This window comes from Asterias rubens, chromosome 20, assembly GCF_902459465.1.
Source record: "Asterias rubens chromosome 20, eAstRub1.3, whole genome shotgun sequence".
In the NCBI taxonomy this organism is placed as follows: Eukaryota; Metazoa; Echinodermata; class Asteroidea; order Forcipulatida; family Asteriidae; genus Asterias; species Asterias rubens.
The window spans coordinates 10,604,069-10,629,446 of NC_047081.1; the positions used below are offsets into that span (position 1 = coordinate 10,604,069).

General features: G+C 37.8%; 1 protein-coding gene across 1 annotated transcript in view; it reads right to left on the reverse strand.

Moving 5' to 3' along the window:
- Positions 1-2,319: 2,319 nt before the first annotated feature.
- LOC117303745 (cGMP-dependent protein kinase 1-like) overlaps positions 2,320-25,378 on the reverse strand; it is a 31,233-nt gene continuing 8,174 nt past the window's right edge. The window contains exons 3-15 of the mRNA XM_033788065.1: positions 22,483-22,588; positions 20,766-20,829; positions 18,037-18,114; positions 16,392-16,486; positions 15,988-16,062; positions 12,116-12,187; positions 11,575-11,662; positions 9,466-9,602; positions 8,604-8,693; positions 7,345-7,486; positions 6,138-6,301; positions 5,701-5,953; positions 2,320-3,918 (exon numbers count right to left, since the gene is read on the reverse strand). Coding sequence (XP_033643956.1) covers positions 3,820-3,918; positions 5,701-5,953; positions 6,138-6,301; positions 7,345-7,486; positions 8,604-8,693; positions 9,466-9,602; positions 11,575-11,662; positions 12,116-12,187; positions 15,988-16,062; positions 16,392-16,486; positions 18,037-18,114; positions 20,766-20,829; positions 22,483-22,588 — 1,463 coding nt within the window. The 3' untranslated portion in view covers positions 2,320-3,819. The remainder of the gene's footprint in view (positions 3,919-5,700; positions 5,954-6,137; positions 6,302-7,344; positions 7,487-8,603; positions 8,694-9,465; positions 9,603-11,574; positions 11,663-12,115; positions 12,188-15,987; positions 16,063-16,391; positions 16,487-18,036; positions 18,115-20,765; positions 20,830-22,482; positions 22,589-25,378) is intronic.

The following is a 25,378-nucleotide window of genomic DNA, read 5'->3' on the forward strand; positions in this document are numbered from 1 at the left end:
TCGTACTTTCTCAAGCTTTTAACTTGGCTTAAACTCCTTAGTTCAAAAGGTTAGTTTATTTAAAGACACCTTAGGTAATTGTCAAAGACCAGTCTTCTCACTCGGTGTATCTCAACATAATGCACAAAACAACAAACCTGTGAAAATTTGAACTCAATTGGTCGTCGAAGTTGAGAGATAATAATGGAAGAATAAGACACCCGTGTCACACGAAGGTGTGTGCTTTAAGATGCTTGATTTCGGGACTTCAAAATCTAACTCTGAGGTCTCGAAATCAAATTCGTGGAAAACTACGTTACTTCCAGAGGGAGCCGTTTTATCACAATATTTATACTACCAACAGCTCTCCATTGCTTGTTACCTTTATTTTATATTTTATGCTAACAATTATTTTGAGTAATTACCAAGAATGCCCAGTGCCTTTAACTGTTGGTCATTTCAGTATTGTCAACAGCTGCCGTGTGTCCCTCCACACCATATTGCTAAATAACAAAAAGTACAGTTGTAAAATCGGGTTACAGTATAATATAGCGCACTTGATATGATAGTCAGTTAACATAGGCCCTTTTCGAAACGACTGAATTTGGCTTTGGATTCGGTTCAGGCTAGCTTGGCCCTGCGGCTGTTCTGACAATTTTTGTGCGTGCGTGCTTTGCGTATACGCGCCCACGGTTCAGACGAGAGAACGGAGCCTCAAGCCGAAACCAAAGCCGAAGCCGTGGTTTCGAAAAGGGCCATAGCCATGCCTGAAAACAAAATGGCGACATGTCGTGCTTGAAGTTACAATTTCCAAATAATAACCAATAACAAAAACATGAACTTCTTACTACAAAAAAACACATGAACACAACAAATAAATGCATAGAAACCAACATAATTTCCGCTAAACTGATTTAAAATGCCTCATGATGTTGAATGACGACAAAACCTTGACAGAAACCTAAATTCAACAAAATTTACTCTTGGCATATCTCACCCAAGGAAAAAACCAACAGCTCCTCACAGACAAAGGAAGAAACAAACAACGCCCTCTATTGATCTCACAGGGTTCTTATTCTTTCAAAAACTCAAAATCTTTCAAAATTTTGCCAAAGACACGTAAACCAGTCACAGGTTAACCACATGGCATAGGTACGCTCGATTACCAGTGAATCGTTTCTGTCCTTGATGAGGTCGGCCTTTGATTAGCAAGTTTTGGTTCATCGAGCATTTAAACAAAATATTTTTTTTTACGACAGTTTTACAATAACAAATTTCCTTTTGTTTAAATCATCGAACTGCAGACTCTCAATCAATATTTCAAATCCTTATAAATGCGTAGACTTAAATACCAGTATGCGTAGACTCAAACAAAAAACATTGCCCGCCATTTAATATTTTTTTTTTAACCCCAGCACAAGTCTCGTCCGACTTTTTAAGTGCACCCACTGAGTCGTCGAACAACTCCTGGAGCATTGTCCAAACCTTGGCTTAGCATGCAGGCTTCAACTCATGTTGGAAACCCCGTGCAAAATGTACACTGCTCTAAGATCGATGCTGAAATCCTAGCCAGAGCCAGAGCCGGTGCCTAAGCCGAAGTTTGGAATAAACCCCTTTATACAATTATCCTTGAAAACGAAAGTCCTGACTGCACATGCCACTCAAATTAAAAATACCACCTCCCCGTAATTAATAATTAACACCCAAAACAAGTGTCGGTGTCTACTAGAAATAATTATATCCCTCTTAAAAAATATTGCGCACAGATTTTGCTTTTTCTTTTATAAATTCCTGTTTTTCAGGGCTGCATAAACCGTTTCTCTTATGGTACCACACGACAGACAGTCAGACAATAATATTACTTGAGTACCATTCGAACTGTTGACGACATCTTAAACACCATTAAAATCTACAGGAAGCACATACCGGTATATAAAAAACAGTTTTTTTCTAGTCTGCAATTTATGATCCTACCCCCCAAAAAAAAATCACAATTTAATTTTTTCAAAACATACATTTGGGAGAAATCAAATCTTGAACTGGGAGTGTAAATGATAATGCATTACCAATATTTGAGGCGTTTAAAATAATTATGTAAGTTTTCCTCCACAAAAACGTCAACATTTCAAAATGTTCACAAGTTGACCTTTGACATCTGCAAGGTCATTAGCTATCAAAAATAAACGATTTCCTAACATGTCATTCATTTTTTTTCTGTTCAATTTTTTAAACAGAGAACCAAAAATGTTGAACTGCGAAGGAAAGTGACTCACCTTTAGGGGTTCAAATGTGATCAATTTTTATCACCAAAAAGTTAAGATTTTCTTCTTTTTTTTTTGGGGGGGGGGGGGTTTAGTTTGAATGCACTAACGTGTGTAGATTTCATTCTGTGTTGATTATTATTTAGCAAATTTGGTGTGAAAATGTTCAGAAGCTTTAAAAAGACATTAAAAAAGGTACAATACATAATGATGACTTATAGTACATGTTTATTTATGTTTCATAATTATGAGTTAGCATTAGTTATAAATATGACTTGTATATCAAAATTATGATTAAACCCAAGTCACAATTATGACTAGTGCCAAAGTCATTTTTTGTGATATTTAAGTCCTTATTATGATTTATACTTTGTTCTATCTCTCTCAATGTCAATTAAATGCCTCTGTTGAGCAGACTAAAGTTTAGTGAAATACAGGGTTTTTCTATAAAGTGAATAAGATGAAAACCCAAGGAAAATATTTAATGTTATATTTATGGTCCCGAGAAACACCAATGTTTCATGCACAAAAAAAAGTTATAATGAATAATTCATGAAATATTTACATATGCAACAGCATGGATTCACACCGTCTCCATACAAACTTTGTCAAAGTAATTTCTTCGCTAGATCTGCTGTTTTCACCGACAGGCTATTTCGCTGCATAGATATATGTCAGACGTCTGCGAAGTGTTTTTCTCATTACTGCATGCGTTTTGGCGACTCTTTTGTGTGGTTTGAAGAGCAGAAACAGTGTCCGCTTAATCACGAAAACTAAAATGTTTGAGTTTAAAAACTTGTCAAAGTACTGAGAAATATTTTCAATTGAGTTGCGTTCATTTCAATCATTTAAATAAGAAGATATGTTGAGTACAAAAGTAAATAAATTAACCCATAAACGACTGATTTCTTTCTACTGGAGGTTTTGCTTCGCTCCTGTGCCGTGTAGTCATCAATTGGTTAACAAAACCAACAAACTTGTGTGATGCTTTTCAATGGTTAACTTCTGGATCGAGGAGTTCAGCAAAGCTGCTTGTAGATAGTGGCTATTTCACTTCATCACCAAAAGGCTGTTTTATGAGACAGGACTTCAGACATTCAAACTGTTGAACTGAAGACTGATCTAAGAAACAGTAGCCTGTGATCTTGAAAGACTGGCATGATGAATCTATTTAGTCGGGCAGGGCTCCGACTCGCAATCAGAGATAGACTGTTTCTTTAGTAGAAGGAAACTTCGCTGGTAAATATCCACTAAATGGGACGGGGTGCCAGACTTTCCCATTCAACTGGCGGTCATGCAGAGATGCATAAGTTAGTCGGGTGACTTGAAACTCCTCCTACTTAAACTCCAATCACAGAGACAGGATCTGGACATTTAAAAACTAGACTGGTAAGAGTCTGATACAAAGAACAGACTCTCTTGCAAAGCTAGGCTAAAAAAACAAAAATCAGAATCCGTGAAACAAAACACGGTACCGCCGTGACACAGTTGTTGAATGCTTAGTTTCAATAATTGATTGCTTTTTTGTTCATTAATTCCAGTGCAGGATACTACAAGAATCAGGCACATTGCATGGTCATTAAAAGTCTTTGTCCCAACCGGACATATCGTCTGGCGGTACTGGGTCAGTGTCTGGTGGGTAGTCGTCAAAGTTTCCTGTGTCCGAGTTGGAACGAACCTGCAAGGGTGTAACAAACACAAAAGAAAGATGATTTTAGAGATATTTTTGTGATTCATATTTTTCATCCTCAACCAAACAAGAGTGGTCCAGTAGTAAGACTGCATAACTTGAAATTCCAAGGTTGTGGGTTAGATTCCCCAAAGCTAGCCGCTGATTTCACAATAACTAGAATAAGTAGTGTCATCTAGTTACTGAATCACAATTTCTTGAGTTGTGCAATTCATATTCTCCATTGATAGAGATTGGCTGTTGCCAACTTGTAAAACAAAATCTGCAGTCTTGTTGATTTTCCCCCCCTAAGTTCAAGCCCTGCAGTGCAACCCGTATTACCTAATACAATGGGAGACTTTTGGGACGTAGGTGGCAGCTGGTAGGTGGTAAACAATAGAAATTTACCTGGTAAGTCTGCTGCCACCTAGCGTCCAAAAAGTCTCCCATTAAAAACTTTCCTGCTTTTGAGCCCAATGCCAACTTCACTCTTATTTTTGAAGGACAGGGTCCCAAGTCAAATGAGATGTTCAGCACTGATGTCTGCTTAGCATATCAATATATGCTAGGTAGACAGTGACTGGTCCCCTGTTCATTATTGCTAAGCAAATTTGTTAAGAACCATTTTCCGTTTAGCAGCTTAAAAATACTGGGATTGCATTTTTGTTTAGTGGAATTTCAATCAGCTGCATGCATAGTTAGTTTTCAACAAGCACTCAGTTGCTCAAAATACATGATAGGCAAAAGGAAAGGCTGAAAGGGGAAAGATAAAGTAGACAAAGATGGGGAAGTGGTTTCTGATGAAAAAGGAGAATTGGGAAAAGAAAGAAAAAAGAATGATTACGATTAGGAAAAAGAATAGAAAAGAGCATATAAAAGGGAAAAATTAGTCTGGAGACTCTTGGCAAGTTTTGCAATCGATATTTTAACTAAAAAACCAAGAGTACACATACATGTGGAATTGGTTTAACTTTGATCTAGGGGATGGGGGGAACTTATCTTGCACTGGGGCACGAAATACTCTGGAATTTCGGGGGTAATTAATTTGCGAGGGAAAATTTGGTGCGGGTGTCACACACTCGCAGGGTCGGAATGAAATGGGCTGACCTGTCTACGGTACTGAGCTAGAGACCAAACCTTGAGTGTAAAAGATCAAAAAACAAAACAAATGTTGCAAAGGTTGTGGGTTCGAATCCCACCCGAGATATATACCTGTAATTTGTATTCACAGTACTCGGGAAAAAAAAAAATTCAGATTCTTTATCCCCGATGCATCTATTATATTTAAGACAAGAAAATGCCCTCACAAATTGAACCTTCTTCAACGGTTCGAAGCCCTGGTGAGATCTTGATATATGTATCTATAGACTTCAAGGGCTCCGTTAGTATTAAACGAACAATTAATTATAGGAGAAGTTTTACCGAATGTTCAAATGCTTTGTAAGAGAAAAGAAAAGTGAAAACAAGAAGAATAGAAACCAAACAAAAATAGAGCTCAATTCTTTGAGTAGTATTACTGTTAAAAGTAGTATCTATAGCAACTACTCAATCTCACGGAGTATACGATTATAGAGCAAGCCCTTACAAGGGATTTGATTGGAGTAACCATCGCGACTGATTAACTTACGTGGGGTATGATTGGATGTGGTAGAGTCCTCTTCTAAACATGGGATTTGATTGAAGTAACCATAGCAACTGATATAACTTACATGGGGTATGATTGGATGATTAAGATTCCTCTTCTAAACAAGGGATTTGATTGGAGTAACCATAGAGACCAATATAACTTACATGGGGTATGATTGGTGGAGTTAGTGTCCTCTTCTTAAGCCCCTCCCAGTTGAAGCCGTCAAACCATTTGTGTTTCTGGATGTCCTTCAGGCCGTTCTTTTGGTAGCCAAGTCTCTCCGTGGGGTTGTCTTTGCAGAGTTTCTTGATCATGTTCGCCGCGTTGCGGGTGATCTTCCTCGGGAACTCGATCATGTCCATGCCCTTCAGGATGATGTTGTAGGTCTTCATGGGATCCGAACCTGTGAATGGAGGACTAAGAACAAAATATTTTGGTATGATTAAATTTGAAGGCTTTCGTTGGTCCGCTGAGAAGTTGTGACCGTTGTTTAATGTTTAAAATGATTTCAGGCGCTACATACTCCGGCTTGTCTTAATCTTGCACCTGTTTGTGCAAACACAAAAAGGTGTAAGACTAAAACCAATTGATCAATTATTACCTTCCTGTTAAGAGTTCAAACATCAGAATTCCTAGCGACCAGTAGTCCGCTGAGAAGTCGTGACCTTTGTTTAGAATGATTTCAGGCGCTACATACTCCGGTGTGCCGCAAAACGTCCACGTCTTGCGGCCGTGGTTGATTTTCTTTGCAAAACCAAAATCAACCTGCAGGAGAAAAACAACCATTGTTATAGATTTTCATAATTTGTCCCCAACTTTTTATCAATGGAAAGTTCAGATTTTCCTATAAATCTATCTGGGGAAAAAACAAAAGGAAAAATGCAACTTTTACCCAAGATATTCAAAGCTTTAAAGGCAGTGGACACTATTGGTAATTGTCAAAGACTAGCCTTCACAGTTGGTGCATCTCAACATATGCATAAAATAACAAACCTGTGAAAATCTAAGCTCAATCGGTTATCGAACTTGCGAGATAATAATGAAAGAAAAAACACCCTTGTCACACGAAGTTGTGTACGTTTAGATGGTTGATTTCGAGACCTCAAGTTCTAAATCTGAGGTCTCGAAATCAAATTCATGGAAAAATACTTCTTTCTCGAAAACTATGGCACTTCAGAGGGAGCTGTTTCTCACAATGTTTTATACCACCAACCTCTCCCCATTACTCGTCACCAAGAAAGGTTTTATGCTAACAATTATTTTGAGTAATTACCAATAGTGTCCACTGCCTTTAACGAAAGTTAGCGAAATTTATCACAATGAGAATTAGGCCAGATCCGAATTGGCGGTTACAGCTAGCTACAGATACGGATGTTGCTTAGGGCATTGCTAAAGATGTCCTACATAACACCAGCTGTATCCAGCTACATCCACCAATGAAGATGGCCATAGTGTCGCATAAGAGGGAAAACATGGAAGGGAATAAACAAGCTGTACACCTTGTTTGGTCCTACAAATGTTAAGGCATTGACAATAATATACCAGGAAAATTTAAACCTGGATTAACCTATCTTAGAATAGTTTACTTTGGAACTCAAATTTGAAGGGCTTGCACGATAGCAACCTTATTATATTTTACTGGAAAGATATGATCTTTCTCTTTCTCTTTCGTGGTAAGTTTGGGTATGGACGGTGAAAAAAAATAAAATAAAAATACAGCCTTTTAATAAAATGGCCTTTGTGTTCAGACTTGAGTATCTACAGTTGACTTATAGTCCCTATTGGGACTTAACATGGTTTAGACTGACCAGTTTTCCATATCCTTGGCCGTCTAGAAGGATATTCTCTGGCTTTAGATCTCTGTAGACGATGCCTTTGGTATGTAGGTAGGATAATGCTTCTATCACACAAGCTGTGTAGAATCGCGTGGTACCATCATCAAAAGAACCCCTGCAAAACAATAACAACAATGACAATAATGACCCATTATTTTATTATTTGTGTTGTGTACGGATTGGTTTATTTTAGAAATAAAAGCTTCACAGCTTTAAGGCATCTGAATTGAGTTTTATTTTACATCATTAAGAAAAGTTTAAATAATAATATCAATGGACCGAAGATAGACAATTTTAAATGGTTAACAAAAATACATAGATACGACAACATTTGAACATGAATTGCGGCAACAAAGATAGGGGCAAAAAGGACAGTAACTCAAACATGGACAACAATGACCGAAACTCAGACATGGATAACAATGACAGCAAAACCGATATGGACAAACAGAGATATCTCACTTGTACTCAAATCTAGAGATTATTTTAGTTTCTGCAAAGAGTATTTTGAGCAAACGTGACATAATTAAAATGCGGAACATTTTTATGTGATAAGCATTGTGAAATTGGGCCCTCACACACATCAATACAGGATGGCAGAGCTGGGGGGAAAATAGGAAGCTCCCATTCCCCTTTTGGCAATGCTCCCCGTTATCTGAGCACTCCAGCCAGCCCAGCCAGCCTGTCTTTATGCAAGTAGTTGAGAAACAAAGGCATCTGCACTATTTAACAGGCACTCTTAGGTTTCCAGTCCAATAGAAAAGACTGGATGTGCTTGTTGTTGACTATTCACGGCAGACTGTCTTAAAGAGATGGTATACTTTCGGAAATAACTCTTAAATTGATGACAACACAAACTTTTGGTCAGAGACCTACATCAGCTTTCGATAGTATAAAGCAGTTTGGGATACATCTCACTTCCAAGTAACTTGTTTTTCCTGTATTTTTTGTTTTGTAAATAAAACCTCAAACTAAAACAGTTTCAAAATTCAAACAAAAAGTAGGCATTGAAAGAGTTAAAAATCAAAGTTCAAGTACTTTTGCTTTAAGCACTCAGCACACTTTCCTCTGTTTGGCAAATGTCTAACATTCGGAAGGGAAAAAAATCAAGGGGAGTAAATATGTTGACCAACGAGGATGGTGGCTCTGAGAAGAGCCGGTTTGGTCTTTATGTTTCGAACAGTATCCTCTGCTGGTCTTCATGAGACAATATGAATGGCGATGGAACTTACTTGTCCCTGAGAATGGTCCACAGTTCCCCACCTAGACACGCCTCCAGCAGCATATATAGATACTTGGTATCACTAAATGTACGATACAATCTAGAAATGCAAAGGAGAAGAAAAAAACAAAACAAAAAACGATTAGGAACACAACTTGTACAGTGCCTTGTAACAAACCTGTGAAAATTTGGACCCAATTGGTCATCAAAGTTGCAGGAGAATAAACAAGGAAAGAAACTGTATGAATTCAGATGCATAAAAAGGGCTCAGACCCGAAATCGTTTATGTTTGGCATGTTTGGAGTGAGATATTACCTCTCTCAAAAACTACATCACTTCCCAGGGAGCTGTTTTGCACAATGTTTTATACTATCAACAGCTCTTCATTGCTCATAACCAAGTAAGCTTTTATGCTAATATACATTTTTAAAGACACTGGATACTATTGGTAATACCATTTTTGTTTAAAGACCAGTCTTCTCACTTGGTGTATCTCAACATATTTGTTATGCACAAAATAACAAACCTGTGAAAATTTGAGCTCAATTGGTCGTCGAAGTTGCGAGACTAACAACGAAGAAAAAAACACCCTTGTCATACGAAGTTGTGTGCTTTCAGATGCTTGATTCCGAAACCTCAAAATCTAACTCTCGAGGTCTCTTGTGGAAAAATACTTCTTTCTCGAAAACTGCGTTTCTTCAGATAGAGCCGTTTCTCACAATGTTTTTTACTAAACTATCAACCCCTCCACAAGTAAGGTTTTATGCTTACACTTATTTTGAGTAATTACCAATAGTGTCCACTGCCTTTAATAAGCACAACATTTTGTCCAATGTCTTTACATGAGAGTAGAACGGTAAAGACGATCTCACCTGACAATGAACATACAGCGTGATTCCAACATGATTTTCTTCTCTGACATGATGTGTTCTTGCTGTCTCGTCTCGACAATGTGTTTCTTCTTCAGCTGCTTGAGGGCGTACGTCTGATTTCGGCCATCAACTCTTACCTGAGAAAGGACAAGAAAACAAAAGAAAACAACCCCGGAAGGTCCACGGTGGAGGATAAAGCATTCCAAAAAAGGTCCTCCTCAAAAAAAAAAAAAAAAAAAAAACTAAACAAAATACAAACCTTCAATGCATCTTTCTTTATAATTTTGCGTACAGACCTTTCTATCGTAACTTCACATCCCGATTTTTTACCAACAGAGGTTGGAAAACTATATAACGAAAACAAAGCAATTCCAATCAAGGGAGATTTTATTTAATGGGAATACTGCAACAAATATTGAAATTTATCAGAACATCTGTTAACACCATTGAATGTTTTACTATTATTCGGCGGTCCATACAAACCAGCGCAGTTCCTTTATCAACAACAGAAAGGTCTATATTATATGACCATACCTTTTAAAGACAGTGGACACTATTGGTAATTGTCAAAGACTAGTCTTCACATTTGGTGTATCTCAACATATGCATAAAATAACAAACCTGTGAAAATTTGAGCTCAATCGGTCCTCGTAGAAAAAAACACCCTTGTCGCACGAAGTTGTGTGCTTTGTGATGCTTGATTTCGAGACCTCAATTAATTCTAAATGTGAGGTCTCGAAATCAAATTCGTGGAAAAACTTACTTCTTTCTCGAAAACTACGTCACTTCAGAGGGAGCTGTTTCTCACAATGTTTTATACTATCAACCTCTCCCCATTACTCGTAATCAAGAAAGGTTTTATGATGATAATTATTTTGAGTAATTACCAACAGTGTCCACAGCCTTTAACAATAAGTCAACTAACTATTGAAGAAATAACATGAATAAGTTGTGAAGAGCTACGATCGGCTTTAAATGTAGCCTAATATTTACAAACTCAGAGCCAATAAACCCGACGTTCTATTTTCGTTTCGGTCGACAGAATGTTCTTTTCAATCCAAACTCAATTGAAACCCTTTGGGGATTATGGGAGACATCTCCCAGACCGAACGGACCCACGCGAACCCCTTTCACTCCCAGATGCTCTTCCTCCTCCGAGTTAGTATTTTCATAGCCACTCACGACTTGCTCACACAGTGTTTGTACAACATCATCTCCTCAAACACATAGTTTTTCCCTTTCTTCCCCCTTAAAGCACATTCATTCAAGCGGAGCGAAAACCACACACTCTGTTTCATGTCCGTTTGACGCAAGACTCATGCATTATGCATGCCAGATTCTGCGTTGATAAATCTCACACAAATTTGCAGAATTTTCTCTCCGTCAAAAAAACTGTGCGCATTCGTACTTTGTTATGCCCCAAACTCGTACATGCCACAAACTGGAAATGTTAGAGAGCTTATTAAGTCATTCAATTAAAGGAACAGAACTTGATTTTCATTTATTATTTTTTGAAAGGAGTAGCCCGATTGCTATCCTCGGGTTTTTTAACTCATCAATAGTACCATTCAAAAAAACAGTTAAAATGTCATCAAAATCGTTGGTGATGTTGAAGTGAAACATATTAAATAAATAAACAAATAAATAAAATAAAAATCCCAGAGATTTTTTGCATATCAATATCATGTTTATTTTGATTGCAACAATCAAAACAAGTATAATGGTGATTTTGGGTAACTTCAATTGCTATCTCCAAGACTTTGACAGTGTTTCAGGTATCGTATAATTTGTGAGCATTCAGGTCGAAACCAATTAAAGATTCTTCGATAACAATAAATCTTTACTTCATCTCAAATCATGTGTAGAAACATAATCTTTTTTTCCCACTTCAATAACCTAAGCCTCCCCCAAAAAATGTTGTCAAAACAACAAGTGTTTTCTAGGTGAAGGAAAAACAAGAAAGCTTAATAAACACATTTCTTGTGTACGGAGGCAAGATCTTTAAATGACTTATTTTTTATTTAAAATTTAATGTTTTTTTTGTTTTTGTTGTTTTTGTTGTTGTTGTTGTTGTTTTTTTTTTTTTTTTTGGGGGGGGGGCATACTTACTAATTCAACACGACCAAATCCCCCTACGCCAAGCGTTGCTAGAACAGATATGTCTTGCAATGAGATGTCAGCAAACTCAGAATCCACCCTGAGGGTTTAAAGAGGGGTAAAAAATACATCAATTCTGGTTTATTAATGTCATTATTAATTTTTGACAACTTCACAAAAACAAACATGACAATTTCACCAAATCATAAACCTTCAAGAGAAAAAAAAATTAAAATGTAAAATATTTAAAGCAGTAAAAAGGTAATACAACGTTCTTTTAAACAAGAAAAAAATGTTCATTAAAAAACCTGCTCAGAGTCAACTTAAGACCACAAAACAACAACAACAACAACAACAACAACAACAACAACAACAACAACAACAACAACAACAACAACAACAACAACAACAACAACAACAACAACAACAACAACAACAACAACAACAACAACAACAACAACAACAACAACAACAACAACAAGATGTCAACGAACAAACAAGACCAAACAAATCAAAAAAAGATAACAACAGAGAAAGTATAAATATTACTTACTTCTTGTTTTTGCTCTCTTCTGTACTTCTTGAAATAATTGAGTCCAGACCTCCGGAAACTTGTAAGAAAGATCTGTTAGAAAATGAGAAGGGGGGGGCAGAACAACACATTTCACATTTCAGCTTTATTGTATCAGCCTACATCTACATTTATATAGGATTAGAACAATCAAACAGTTCCAAAAATACTTTACCTTTACCTAAAAAAAAATGATCGTTCAAAGTCAATGACATCGTAAATCATCAGCAATGTTTTAAACCTCAAGTAGCAATATATAAAACTTACAGACCTAAACGCCCTTAGCTGCTCAGGCGAGCTTCATAACCAACACACAGAGCGAGTGACCCTAAAGTCACATGCTCGAAGCAACTGGTTTGTAACGTTAGCCCCGGACATCCCGCAATTTCGACACATTGTTTGATTGCTCTGTGCATGCTCGGATTGCGACTGTTTGTGTTTAATCGAATTGACTGGCATTTTGGGAATTCCGGGAAAAGGGTATTGCTTACTGCGCTCTGCCCGATAACGCAGCGTAGATTACATTTTGGATGAGTTTGTTGGCAGCAAAGTGTAAGGGTCTTTGCTCTAGTAGAAGTATATATCCAGTAGGACTGATTATTTGATAACATGAAAGTGGGAAATTAATTCTTTATCAACAGAAGTGGTGTCAGTAAAATTTAAAATCAATTTGAACTTTATCACTGTAGCATGAAAATAAGGTTACCAGCCAACATGTCACAACTTACAACATGCTTTAGAATGGTATCTTGTCTTTTGCTTCGCAAATTAAAGTTGTTCAGCAAGTTTTTCAAACATATTGAAAATTGGGTCCATTTGACTCGTTCCCGATACGCACTGAAAAGTTACACACCTATTGTGCCGACACCCTTATGTATTTTCATAACCCTAACCCTAACTCTAAAGTTAACCCTATAACCCTTACGTTAACCCTAACCCTAACCAGAACTCTAACCCTAACCCTAACTCTAACCCTAACCTTACTTTAACCCTTTAGTGTCAAGATCATAAGGGTTAGTGTAAACTGTGTTGTCTGAGCATCGAGCAGTCACCTCGACACAATGGCCTCTGATAATTTTTGTAGCAGACCATTGCATCAAGATTTTTTATTTTTTTTTGCGGGGACGCAATGTGAATGACGGGAGAGATTTTGCTCATCTACTTGACGACAAGTTAAAGGAAAGGGAGGATTCTGTGGATGGATTACTTTTGCGCGAAATCCTCCCTAAAGCCATCTAGAAAACCGAGTACATCAGCCGCGTTCCCTCTCTCAACCAACACCAAAGAGTCATGCACTAATGTTTCACTCGCGGCCCAGGGCGTGGATCACGACGCAAGCTTACTGTCTGTTGCATAATTGACGATGCAGGTTTGAGGGGGGGGGGAGAACAAAAAAGAACAAACGTGTCAGGAATTGGGGCGGAGGATTTTATACTAGTCTTGGTGGGAATACTTTCTAAGAAACGTCAAAGCTTGAGTGGATGATGAGGTCTGGGCATTTTGAGAAAGGAGGCTAAGGTATAGACCAATTGCTGAAATATTTATCACTGTCAGATGGGTCTTAAACCATCTTGTAATTGAATTGTTTTGACGTAGATAACCGCTGGGTACCGACTTGTCTGACCACTTGAGCAATGAAGCTCGCACTTGTACGCAGTGCAGAAAGCATTTATTCATTTGCCTTTTTTAAAGACAGTGGACACTACTGGTAATTGTCAAAGACCAGTCTTCACAGTTGGTGTATCTCAACATATGCATAAAATAACAAACCTGTGAAAATTTGAGCTCCATCGGTCATCGAAGTTGCGAGATAAAAATGAAAGGAAAACAAACCTTGTCACACGAAGTTGTGTGCGTTGAGATGGTTGATTTCGAGACCTCAAGTTCTAAATCTAAGGTCTCGAAATCAAATTCGTGGAAAATTACTTCTTTCTCGAAAACTATGGCGCTTCAGAGGGAGCCATTTCTCGCAATGTTTTATACAATCAACCTCTCCCCATTACTTGCACCAAAAAAGGTTTAATGCTAATAATTATTTTGAGTAATTACCAATAATGTCCACTGCCTTTAACAAACTGTTTTTCATCCTGAGGATATTGATTTACTCCAAATTAAGTAATTAAAAAAGCGCTACTTATTGATCTTCCTTTTATGTTTACTCTTAAATCTTTTTTAAAAGGCCAATAATGTCACCGTTCCCTGGCCACAGCATTCGTTAAAGCCAGTGGACACTATCGGTAATTGTCAAAGACTATGCCTTCACATTTGGTGTATCTCAACATAAGCATAAAATAACAAACCTGTAAAAATTTGAGCTCAATCGGTCATCGAACTTGCGAGATAATAATGAAAGAAAAAACACCCTTGTCACACGAAGTTGTGTGCGTTTAGATGGTTGATTTCAAGACCTCAAGTTCTAAATCTGAGGTCTCGAAATCAAATTTGTGGAAAATAACGCCTTTCTCTAAAACTATGGCACTTCACAATGTTTCAAACCATCAACCTCTCCCCATAACTCGTCACCAAGTAAGGTTTTATGCCAATAATAATTTTGAGTAATTACCAATAGTGTCCACTGCCTTTAATGGACTCAGACATCTGAGAAACGACGCACGCTTTGTTTTTTTCTCAGATTTAAATGTTTTGGGGTGGGTGAAAAACTATCCAAACCCGTACTTTAAAGAATATCCTCTTTCTAAGCAATTTGTATTTTCCCCAGAATGTATTAAAACTGAGGGAAGGGACAGGGGGCAGTGTTCACAATTTGGAGCGGGAACCCTCACCCCTATAAAACCTGTACTGTGCAATTAGATCTGTTTGGTTTTACCCATATACACTGTTGTATGTTAGGACTGTATATATTCAGTACTTTACAGAGCTCTCTGAAAAAGCTCACAAGCACATTACTCAGGTTGGATTCGAACCCACGACCTTGGCTATTCTGGTGCAGTGTCTTTACCAACTAGACCAACGATATTGCCCGGTAGCTAGAGTGCGTTTTGGCGACCCCAACCAAAAGCTGTTTCTGACGTCATAACCAAAACGGTAACCGAGCTCACAACTCGGTTATCGTTCAGTCTGAACAGCAGAACCAACGACCAACAACTGAAACAGTTTTTGGTTGGGGTCGCCAAAACGCACTCCTAGAGGCAGTTCTTTTTTTCTTTCAGAAGGCAACGATACATCAACACACACCTTGGAAGATGGAGAGCTGAAGATTAGCTGCTCTAACTGAATTACTCTTGGGGTGATTGACCACGTCTAGGGAAATTTCATGCCTGCAGACACAAGCCGCCGGTAAAAGGGTTTGAGTTGGGCCCACTCATAATACTATGACGATGTTTCAACAATACAATTTACTTCATAAAACAACACAGGGATACGATGGAAGGTCTTATACAAATGTATTGCGAGTCTTTTGAAAACAAACACCCTTTTTTTCTCATCCAGTTTAAAAGATTGTTAGATTAGGAATGTTATGTGTCTGTTATGTTTTGTGCATAATGCACAGTATGTAGTGCGTAAAATGGATAGAACACGCCGAGCCATAAACATAGAAGTAATGCAATGTATTCGAATCGCATACACACCCTTGTGTACTCAATGGCATAGCAAGCAAACAATGGCGGAGGCAAGGGTGGCAAAGTGCCCCCCTCCCCCTAAAAAAAAAAAAAAAAATAAACATGAAGGTGTGGTGATACCGACGGTGCAAGCTTGGGTGAGTTTCGTTTACGTATCCGCTTCAAAACCATCGCAATCCCTCTGACGGTGAAAACGTATTTGAAAACGTCAGTTTGGTTACACTAATTTTAAATTAGAAAAAAAAGTACAAAATGGTAGCCCAGTTTACTCACTCTCTGTCTATTGCCAGACATACCACTCCATCTTTTTCTGCAGCAATGACGTTTCCATCTCTTCTGTCATCCGTCCTACAAAACAAAAATCAACAAACAAAAATCGACAGTGTAGTTACAACTCCAATAATCAAAAGAATATAACAGAATTGGTGAGAGAAAAAACTCATCTATTTACATAAAACTTACATGGTCTATCGGTGTTGACAATAGAAACATCCCTTTTAATATTTCTGTCTGAAATGTCATAATTATTTAATAAGAAAAGAAAACAACTAGATTTCTGCTTGGACTTTATCTCTCAGTAAGTTTTTTTTTTTTTTTTTTTTGGGGGGGGGGGAGGGAAGCGAGCTCACCAAGAAACATGAAAATTCAACTCAAATATTTCCATTCCGAGACCTTACCCGTCAAGGGAGAGTTCACCGAAGTAATCTCCTTTTTTGAGTACGTTGGTTTGCCTCGCGCTACCTCCGGATCCTGGCCGTTGTGTCACATTGCACTAAAGAAAAAAAAGACAAGAAGAAAGAAAACCAATTTAATCTGCTTAAGCGCAACAAGTAGATATTAACAAGTATTAAACAAAAAGCACTTAACGGAATAAGGTTACCAGCCAAGCCTGCATATCACATGTACAATTTTTGACTGGGATTCTGCTTATCTCAGCTTAGTAGAAAAAAAATTCAAATCAGGAATTTATTTCTTGATCCTTCAACCAAGGCTTCTACCAAAATCTGACCCAAATTTTTGACTTATAACTTTGTGATCGATCCATCTTTGAAAAACAACAATCCAGGGATTTTATTAGTTTACTGTGCACATTGATTTTTGCTCCTCTGCAACCCCCCCCCCCCCCCCACACACCTCCAGGAAAAAAAAGCTTGCCCCAGCCAAAATATTGTATTTTTTCATCACACAACATTCATGAAGTTCTTTGATCGCTTGCAGCAAAAAGGAAAACATCTCTCATACCCTTGCTTGACAACCTAAAAAAAAAAAAAAAAAAAACGGAACCCTTTCCTTGAAATCAATAACTCCCTCTCGGTTATGTAGCATTCATTTTTCATGTTTATATTTTACTATACCCTACGGTGTGGATATCATTTGGGACACAACTTTTTCACTCTGAAATTTAGTCGATACAATCCCTAGGGGCAATTTGTTAAAAATTCAAATTTGACGTCTAGCAGCCACCGTATCGGAATATTATACTACACACGCCTCATGCATTATAACATCGGTATTATTTTAACGACCCGATAATCATTTTCGCGCGTGTTTGGTTTATTAATGCCAATCCGTTCAAGAGAAGGAACATTATAAAAAACGTCTATTTAAATTTTCCGCGTGAGTATAATCTGCCCCGATAGCCGGTTTTGACAGATCATAAATAAATTAACATGAACAAAAACCCTAAAGTTGAGCACTGGTCAGTGGCATTTCAACAACAAAATGTTTTTGATAATAAGAGAAAAAAGGTACCCCTGAAAAAGGTCAAACTCCCGCGGTGATCGATTCCGTGAGTTATAGAACCTTAGACACTTAATAACTACAAATTTGATTTCCTTCACATCACGTTCGACACTCTAGTTCCTTCAACCCCCTTATTTTTTCCCTTTTCAAATGAAGTTGAGTTCATGATTTTTTTAATCTAATAATCACAAAAGCAACAGTTCTACAATCCGACGGCGTTTGACCTTGTTTTTTTTCTTCACGAAACTGTTGTTCTTCGAGTATAGGCCCTTCCTTTGTGATGGAATAGCCTCAAGATTAAGCAACTTATTGATTGAGATGTTTTTTTGCTTAGATTATGGCGCGAGTGAATTACTTTAGAAATTTCTTTAAGGAACAGTACTTGCCTCCGATCACCTCAGATGTGCACGGCTGTTAATATAATTTTCAAATTCGAACCTCAGAGGCAATTAATAAAACCCCACAAAAGTCCCGTTCTCTGGATTGTGTTACTCTGAAAAAATAATTATGGCATGTCTTATGAAATTATTGAAGTGGAGAATTTATCGGCATCCTCGCTTCGCTATACAAGACTCTTACCTTCCCCTTCTGTATGACATACATGGTGTCTCCAACAGCGCCCTGCCTGACGATATAGTCACCCTCATCGTAGTATGTCTAGAAGATAAGAAGGAACAAAAAATACTGTAAAAGTTATTCTGTGCTCGTCAAAATCACTTCTTATCAAATTTCTTTGCTAAAGTTTTAAAATGAGTTGGTGATCAGACAGAACAATGCAAACTGCAAACTCAATGTAATTTTTTAGCTGGCATTCTGTTTCTGTTAGCTTTTCTGTGCTTAGCAAGTTTTGTGTGCTTACAGGTTTTTTGAAACTGGGCCTAGGGCAGGGGTAAACTTCTTCTGTTGCTGAGATGTGTACAGACTGATTTAACAGACATAATTTTTGAAGAATCAGCAAACTTGAACAATAGTATAGTATTCTTGTGTTGTTGTGTTTTTGCTCATACATTCTCTTTTCTTAAATACCTTAAATATTTCAGCACTGTCTGTAAACGACAAAGGCGAAGATTACACATCTTTTAAGAGATTGTGAAAAGGAGGGAAAATCATTTGGGAAAAATACACACAAAATTTCGAAGCTGGATTTTTACAGTGATTTTTCTAACTGATATTAATCTACCCTCCGTATATTGTGTCCCATCAATGGACGGATCTTGTTACTAGAAACAAAACCCACAACCATTGTCGACCAAAAACTCCCACTCATTCCGGAGGCTCAGTGTTTTTATTTCTTTCCTTTTTGTACATTTCACACTTCCCTTCCCTATCCAAAACAAAAAAACGGTGACAGCAAATTCACGGAAGTCATCATTTGGGATAAAGAGTAACCGAGCCTGCCGATGGCTGATTCTGTTACAAACTTATAATACCTACTCTGGATAATTGTCTAACAAAACCACCCACCTATATACACTAGAGGCGACCAGAGGGAACTAAACTCTATCCCTACCCATTCGTACAACCTAATACAACAGTTACAATTTTATAGAGACACTAAAACGTAAAGGCCCTGGACACTATTGGTAATTACCTAAAAAAAAATGTTTAGCATAAAAATTTACTTGGTAATCAGCAATGGATAGCTGTTGATATTATGAAACATTGTGAGAAACGGCTCCCTCTGAAGTAACGTAGTTTTTGAGAAAGAAGTAATTTCTTACTCAAATATTAAAAGACTTTACGGCCTGAAACCTATTAATTAGGCATCTGAAAGCCCCCACAATTGTGCAACAAGGGTGTTTTTTCTTTCACTATTCTCTTACAACTTCAATGACCAGATTGAGTCAAAATATTCACAGATTTGTGGTTTCATGCTAATGTTGGGATACACCACGTGAGAATACTAGTCTTTGACATTACCAAAGGTGTCCATTGCCCTTTTACGCTTCTTCAGGAAATTAAGCATGATGCCCTGCCTTGATGTTGACGTTATCACTTCTGACACCAATCAGATGAAGTTTGTAAGCAAAGAGACAGAAGTACACAGGTTCGTGAGGGGCAGACGATTATTAGAATGTTTAAATCTCTCGTTAGAATCAATGACAGGATGAAATTTCAGGACACCGAGGGGATAAACGCTCAAGTTTGATTATTGCCCTTTTTTATCCTGGAGCTTTTGGACAGTAGATGACTGAGAGGTATTCCATTTCCATTTCAATTTCAACGGGATTTGCTTTAAATTGGTTGAGAAAAAACAACAACATTTTTTACAAGTCTATGAGGAACGAATAAATTTAGCACCTTAAAAAAAGTGTTGCTTAGCATCATCATGTTACCAGCTAACAAATGTGTGATATGTATAAACAATTTGTACTGGTTTTCTGCAATTTTAACTGACTAAGCAGAAGTTCATGCAATGCTCCCATAAGCAAGAAGTGAACTGTCATATAAAAAAAAGGCATTTTTGAAGTGTTGAATGTCAGCTTTTTAAGCAAGATTTCAAACTTTCGCTTCGTGTGTAAGATATCGGAAAAAGAATAGAATATACATGTAGTGTTCAAAATTTTAGATTTATTGCAGACGTGTCAAAAAGTTGCAGTAAAAACATTAAAATTTTGGCAGTCCTTGTCAAAATAAAACTACGTGTTTAGGTAAAAAAATTAATAAAACACAAATTCTTGCAAAACACACACACACACGCAAGCAACTCTTGAGAAAAAAAAACGTATCGTTTTGGAAATTCTGTCGAATTTGTGGAAATCTCCGGGGATTCATGTCTGAAGACTGAGGGGATCCATGTTCTTAATACTTAAGCTTAAGACGATATTGAAGGTTAATAAGAAGCCCTCCTCATTTGTTATGCATTGAAGTGGACTCGGAAAGGATATAGAGGAAAACATCAGGGGGGGGGATAATGAGAATTTAATGCATAGTTTAGATAAAGTGTGTAGACCATAACAAAACACTAAGCATCTAATACAATTAATATTCATTGAAATATTCTCAAGAGACACCTATATACAAAATTAAAAAAATATATACAAAAATCTTATAGACCCTTCACAGTTAAAAACCAAATGCAAAGTTTTTAAAAGTCTTCTTCAAAGCAAAACGTTAGTAATATAACTATTATTATAATAAAAACAAATTATTGTACCCTTGTGTAAGTAAAAAAAAAACAATGCATACTAGGCACTTTCCCCCAGAGTCCAGTGAGACAAAATGAAAACAAACAAAACCAAAATACAACTTTAAAAAACCTGGTGAAACGGTTGAAGCTTTTTTTTTATTTTGTTTATACTACCCACCTCTTCTACAACGTCAGCTATTTTGTTGAGCGTTTCCTCCGACAGTTGTTGAAATATCGGTATACTGGGAAGCAGACGAGGGGGAAAAACAGAACATTAATTATAAGAAGTCGTGTTTTCGGACGGCTGAGCCCCTGAGGCGAGGAATTCCCTGCCAAGTGCCGTCCAAAACAGAAATGTGCATCACACGATATTTGTACACGCCATCCCTGGCAAACCTGCTTAAGAAGTATAGCTAAGCATAACTATGCTTACCAGAACAGGGTTACCAGCCTAAACTGCAATGTCTCATTTACAATTTGTGACTGGTATCCTGTCCATTTCTGCTAAACATGAAATTGTTAAGTATTATTTTCTGCTGAGGCAGCTCGATGAAATTGTGCCATGATCTAAAACTGAAACTTCCTTCATTGTCTTCTCTCCTTTTGGTTATTGGATAGTACAATGATTTAGTAACTTTTCTGAGAGTCCTTGAATAATAAATGAAATGAAGTGAAATGTTTGATTAAAGGAACACATCTTCCGCTCTTTTTGTTTTAATCAAATTACTCAGTATTGTATCAGAGGATTGTATGTTTGTCACTGACGGGGCAACTTTGAGTTAAGCACGTATTCAGTCCCCAGGATTTGGAGCAAATTGCTGCCATAAATGTCAACAGCAATCACGTCGTATGTCAGGGTGTGTTAAAGATGCATTGGTGTACATCGGATAAACAATGTGAGGGAATCAGTTCAATTGTACGCGAGGTTCAGAATTTCAAAAGAGAGGGTCCAATCTTTGGATGAATCACGTTCAAGTTGTTTGGTTTTTTTTGTTTTTTGAAAGAGAAAATTTATTTTCATCTTCTTTGTTTTCATTAAGCACGCCATAACAACAAACCTGTAAAAATAACATCAAATTCAGATGGTATAATTTTTGAGTGAAAAGAGCGAAAAAAGGTTTTGTCGGTGATAGGGCTAAATATTAACACTATACAGCATGCCCGAGGCCTATAGACATAAGCATCAAAGATTTTTCATCCTGTACTCTTTATTTTACTTATCAAGTAAGAAAACCTGTAGGAAAACTGACTTGGTAGATCTTAAATAACTTAGGTTTGAACGAGGAAAAGTTTACTTGAGCGGCCCGCTTCGGAAATTTGTCTTGGTTCAAACCCCATTGCTTTATTTTACTTGCAGGAATCATTGAGAATAAGACATTCCAAGATGTGCATCATGCCAGTAAAGTATAGAGCGGGCGAAGCCTGGTGGTCGTTTTTCCTTTTTCATTTTTAGACAACTTAGCGTCAGTTAACAGGATGATTAGATAACAAAAAGAAATGTTCAGTTTTAGATGTGGGAGGAAAAACCGTAAAATGGGGAAGACTCTTGCATTTGCAACCAGGTGGGGGACTGAAAACCCAATTCACACGCAAGGCTTCGGTCTAAGGTGGAATTCAAACCGGGGTCCTCAGAGGTGAAAGGCAGTGAAAGACACCACTGAGCCAACCTGATCAACTTGTGCTTTTTAATTAAATAAAAATAAAACCTTATTGCGTAATGTCTTTGAGAGTTCTTTTTTTTTACGATGGATCTGATCACTTTCTTCCTCTAAGAATAAATCAGACAGCCCACTTCCAGGCCATATCTCTGGGGAGGGCCATTGTAAATTGAATAGTCCATAATCCGTAGATAGAAATGTGAAGATATAAATTGGGTTTCTTCCGACTGGACTTACTTGTGAAGCAGCTCGATGATCTCTGCTTGTCTGACCAGGTTGGTCTTCATCATGATAGCTTGGAAACATGGCCGATCTATTGCCCATAGCTTCGTAATTGTGAGAGCTGCAAATACAAAAAGCATCAATAAGAGAGACATAAGTATTAATACGCTCCGCGTTTTGTGGTCGAGCAGTCAGGAGCAATGGACTCAAGCTCTTGGTGTTTCCAAACGGCAGAGTTTGGGTTCGGGTCATGGTCTTGACAGCCTGGTCCATGGTGGGATTCGCACCACCGTCCACACAGGTGCAACTATAGATACATTAAAACACATCACCGATGAAATTTAACCATGATGGAAATGATGTTCGTAAAATGTTCACAAAAGCTCAACTCACCATTTAAGCTTCCCACTCTTTTTTAACGGCGGGACAAACTTTCATTCGGTGCATTTTAGTGAACAGCTTGATCTCATTTTTCTTTACCCCAGTTTTTAATTTGTCGATCTCGGTCGGGAGCCAGACCACGGCTCAGACATTAGATGGGAATTAGATCCGTTAGGAAATTCTCCGCATTCTGTGTTTGCCATCGATGGCCGAATGTTTATGTCCATAAGTCTGCTTGTCACTCAACGACTCCTGGATTGTAAAGACCCGACTTTATGCTCTTTAAAGACACTGGTCACTATTGGTAATATGTATTTCCACATCAAATGCACAAAATAACAAACCTATGAAAATTTGAACTCAGTTGGTCATTGAAGTTGCAAGAAAATGATGAAAGAAAAAACACAATTGTTGTACAAAATAGTGTGCTATCAGATAGGAATAAAAGGCTTCTTTCTGGCCAGAAGGTACTTCTGAGTTCTGGTCTTTTATTATATAAGTGAGAAGTTACCTTTTCTCAAAAACTACGTTCCTTCAGAGGGGGTCATTTCTCAAAATGTGTTATACTATTAACAGCTCTCCATTGCTCGTTACCGTAAGTTTTTATGCCAGATATTTGGAGTAATTACCAAACATTTCCAGTGCCTTTAAGCCAAGTAATAACGGCACAAACCTCTGTTGATTAATTGGCTGGCTACATACCCTTTAAATGTCTCCACATAACCCATTTCTTTCCAAAATGAAGTGTTTTTCCCAATTAAAGCTCTTAGTTGTTAATTTGGATAGCTTCCTATACAATGTATCCCACTCTGCGCAGCAAGTCATTACATTTTTCACTTAAGAGTTTTGTAATTGGGCCATTAGAATAGATCAGACACCATACTGGAGGAAAACATCAAACTAAACATCTATTAAATTTTAAACGATTTGTCCACCAAGTTTGTTCTTCAAGTCAAACTGTCATGAAAAAAAGAAAAAAAGAAGAAGACGATTGGCATTAACGGTAATGAACAGCCACAGATTTTATTTTAGCATGCGTCAGGAATTATCAACAACAAACAGCCAAAAATTTAGAATATACATATTAGAACTGCGTTTCCAGCACTTTACCGCGTTGATCCCCAAATTAAAGTGAACAACACACTGTCTACAAATAATTTAGAAGTGGTCGAGGTTATCTATTTGCCACTTTAACCAAACCTGAAACCAACCCCACTGCGGCCATCAATCTGGCGAAAATACAAATCAGATAAACTCTGCATAACTCCAATTGATTAGCGTTTACTGCAAACGTGTTGAAGTTCGCACATAGGGATCCAGGGTGCACTTTTCTCTCCGAAGTCGATCAACAAATCAATGAAAACATACTGTCACGATCCATAACCAGATGTGGTCAGTCTTATGACCCCCCCCTCCCCACCAATAATAATATATAAAAAAATACACACTAAAGCTTCCATGGCCTGATTTCATAGAGCTTAAATTAAGAACAAAAATAGCTAGAAAGATTTGTTTATCCAGTATGAGTTCTGCTTTAAATTAAAAAGCACCAAATGAAGTTGGGCCAAGAGCTCAATTTCAAAGAGCTCAGTACACAATCTTGCTTACAAAGTTTCTGCTAAGCAAAACTAAGCAGGACAACCAGTCAAGTATGTTATACCCGTGATATGGTTAAGTTTGGCTGGTAACCTTATTTTGCGTAACAAAATAATGTTATGCTCTAGCAGCTCTAGAGTGTTCCGAAACACTCAGGTGATCGTCTTAACAGGGCCCAAATTTCACAGACCTGAAAATATTGCTTAACACTTCACTAAGTCAAAATTTGCAGGATACCAGTCAAAAATTGTACATGTGACATGGCGATTTGGCTGATAACCTTATTTTGGAAAGCATCATTTTGATGTGCTCAGCTGCGTTTGATGTTTAAGCAGTTCAATGAATCCGGGCCCAGGTGAGATCTACTTCCCAAACCAATTCAAGGGGGGCCCCTGTCGGGTTCAATTAGGAAACTCAATGGATTGGACGCGGGGAAACAGACCGCATTAAACCGATTTTCCGAACCAGGAGCTATGACCCTTTTCGAAACCACGGCTTTGGCTTTGGATTCGGCTCAGGCTAGCTTGGCCCCGCGGTTGTTTTGACAATTTGCCCGTGCTTTGCGTACGCGTCCAGGGCTTCAGACGAGAGGATGGAGCCTGAAGCCGAATCCAAAGCCGAAGTCGTTGTTTCGAAAAGGGCCTATTAATAACACGCAGTCGCGCAGCTAGAGTGCTCTGACCATCGCTGTCATTGAAATGCAAATTGGATGGTAGTTGACATCTGGAATGAACTTAAGATATAGTATTTCCTGTCCGTTCGTAATCTAGTGGCCGGGGATATTCTTTTTACAACGACAACGTTGACGTCGATTGGCCAGATACCTTACACGGGTATTGAGATTAAAAGACGAAAGAAAGAAAAGAAAAGAAGAAAAGAAAAAACCCTTAAAAAACTAAAGGTAATGTTGTGATTTCCCCTTCAACGTGGGGTG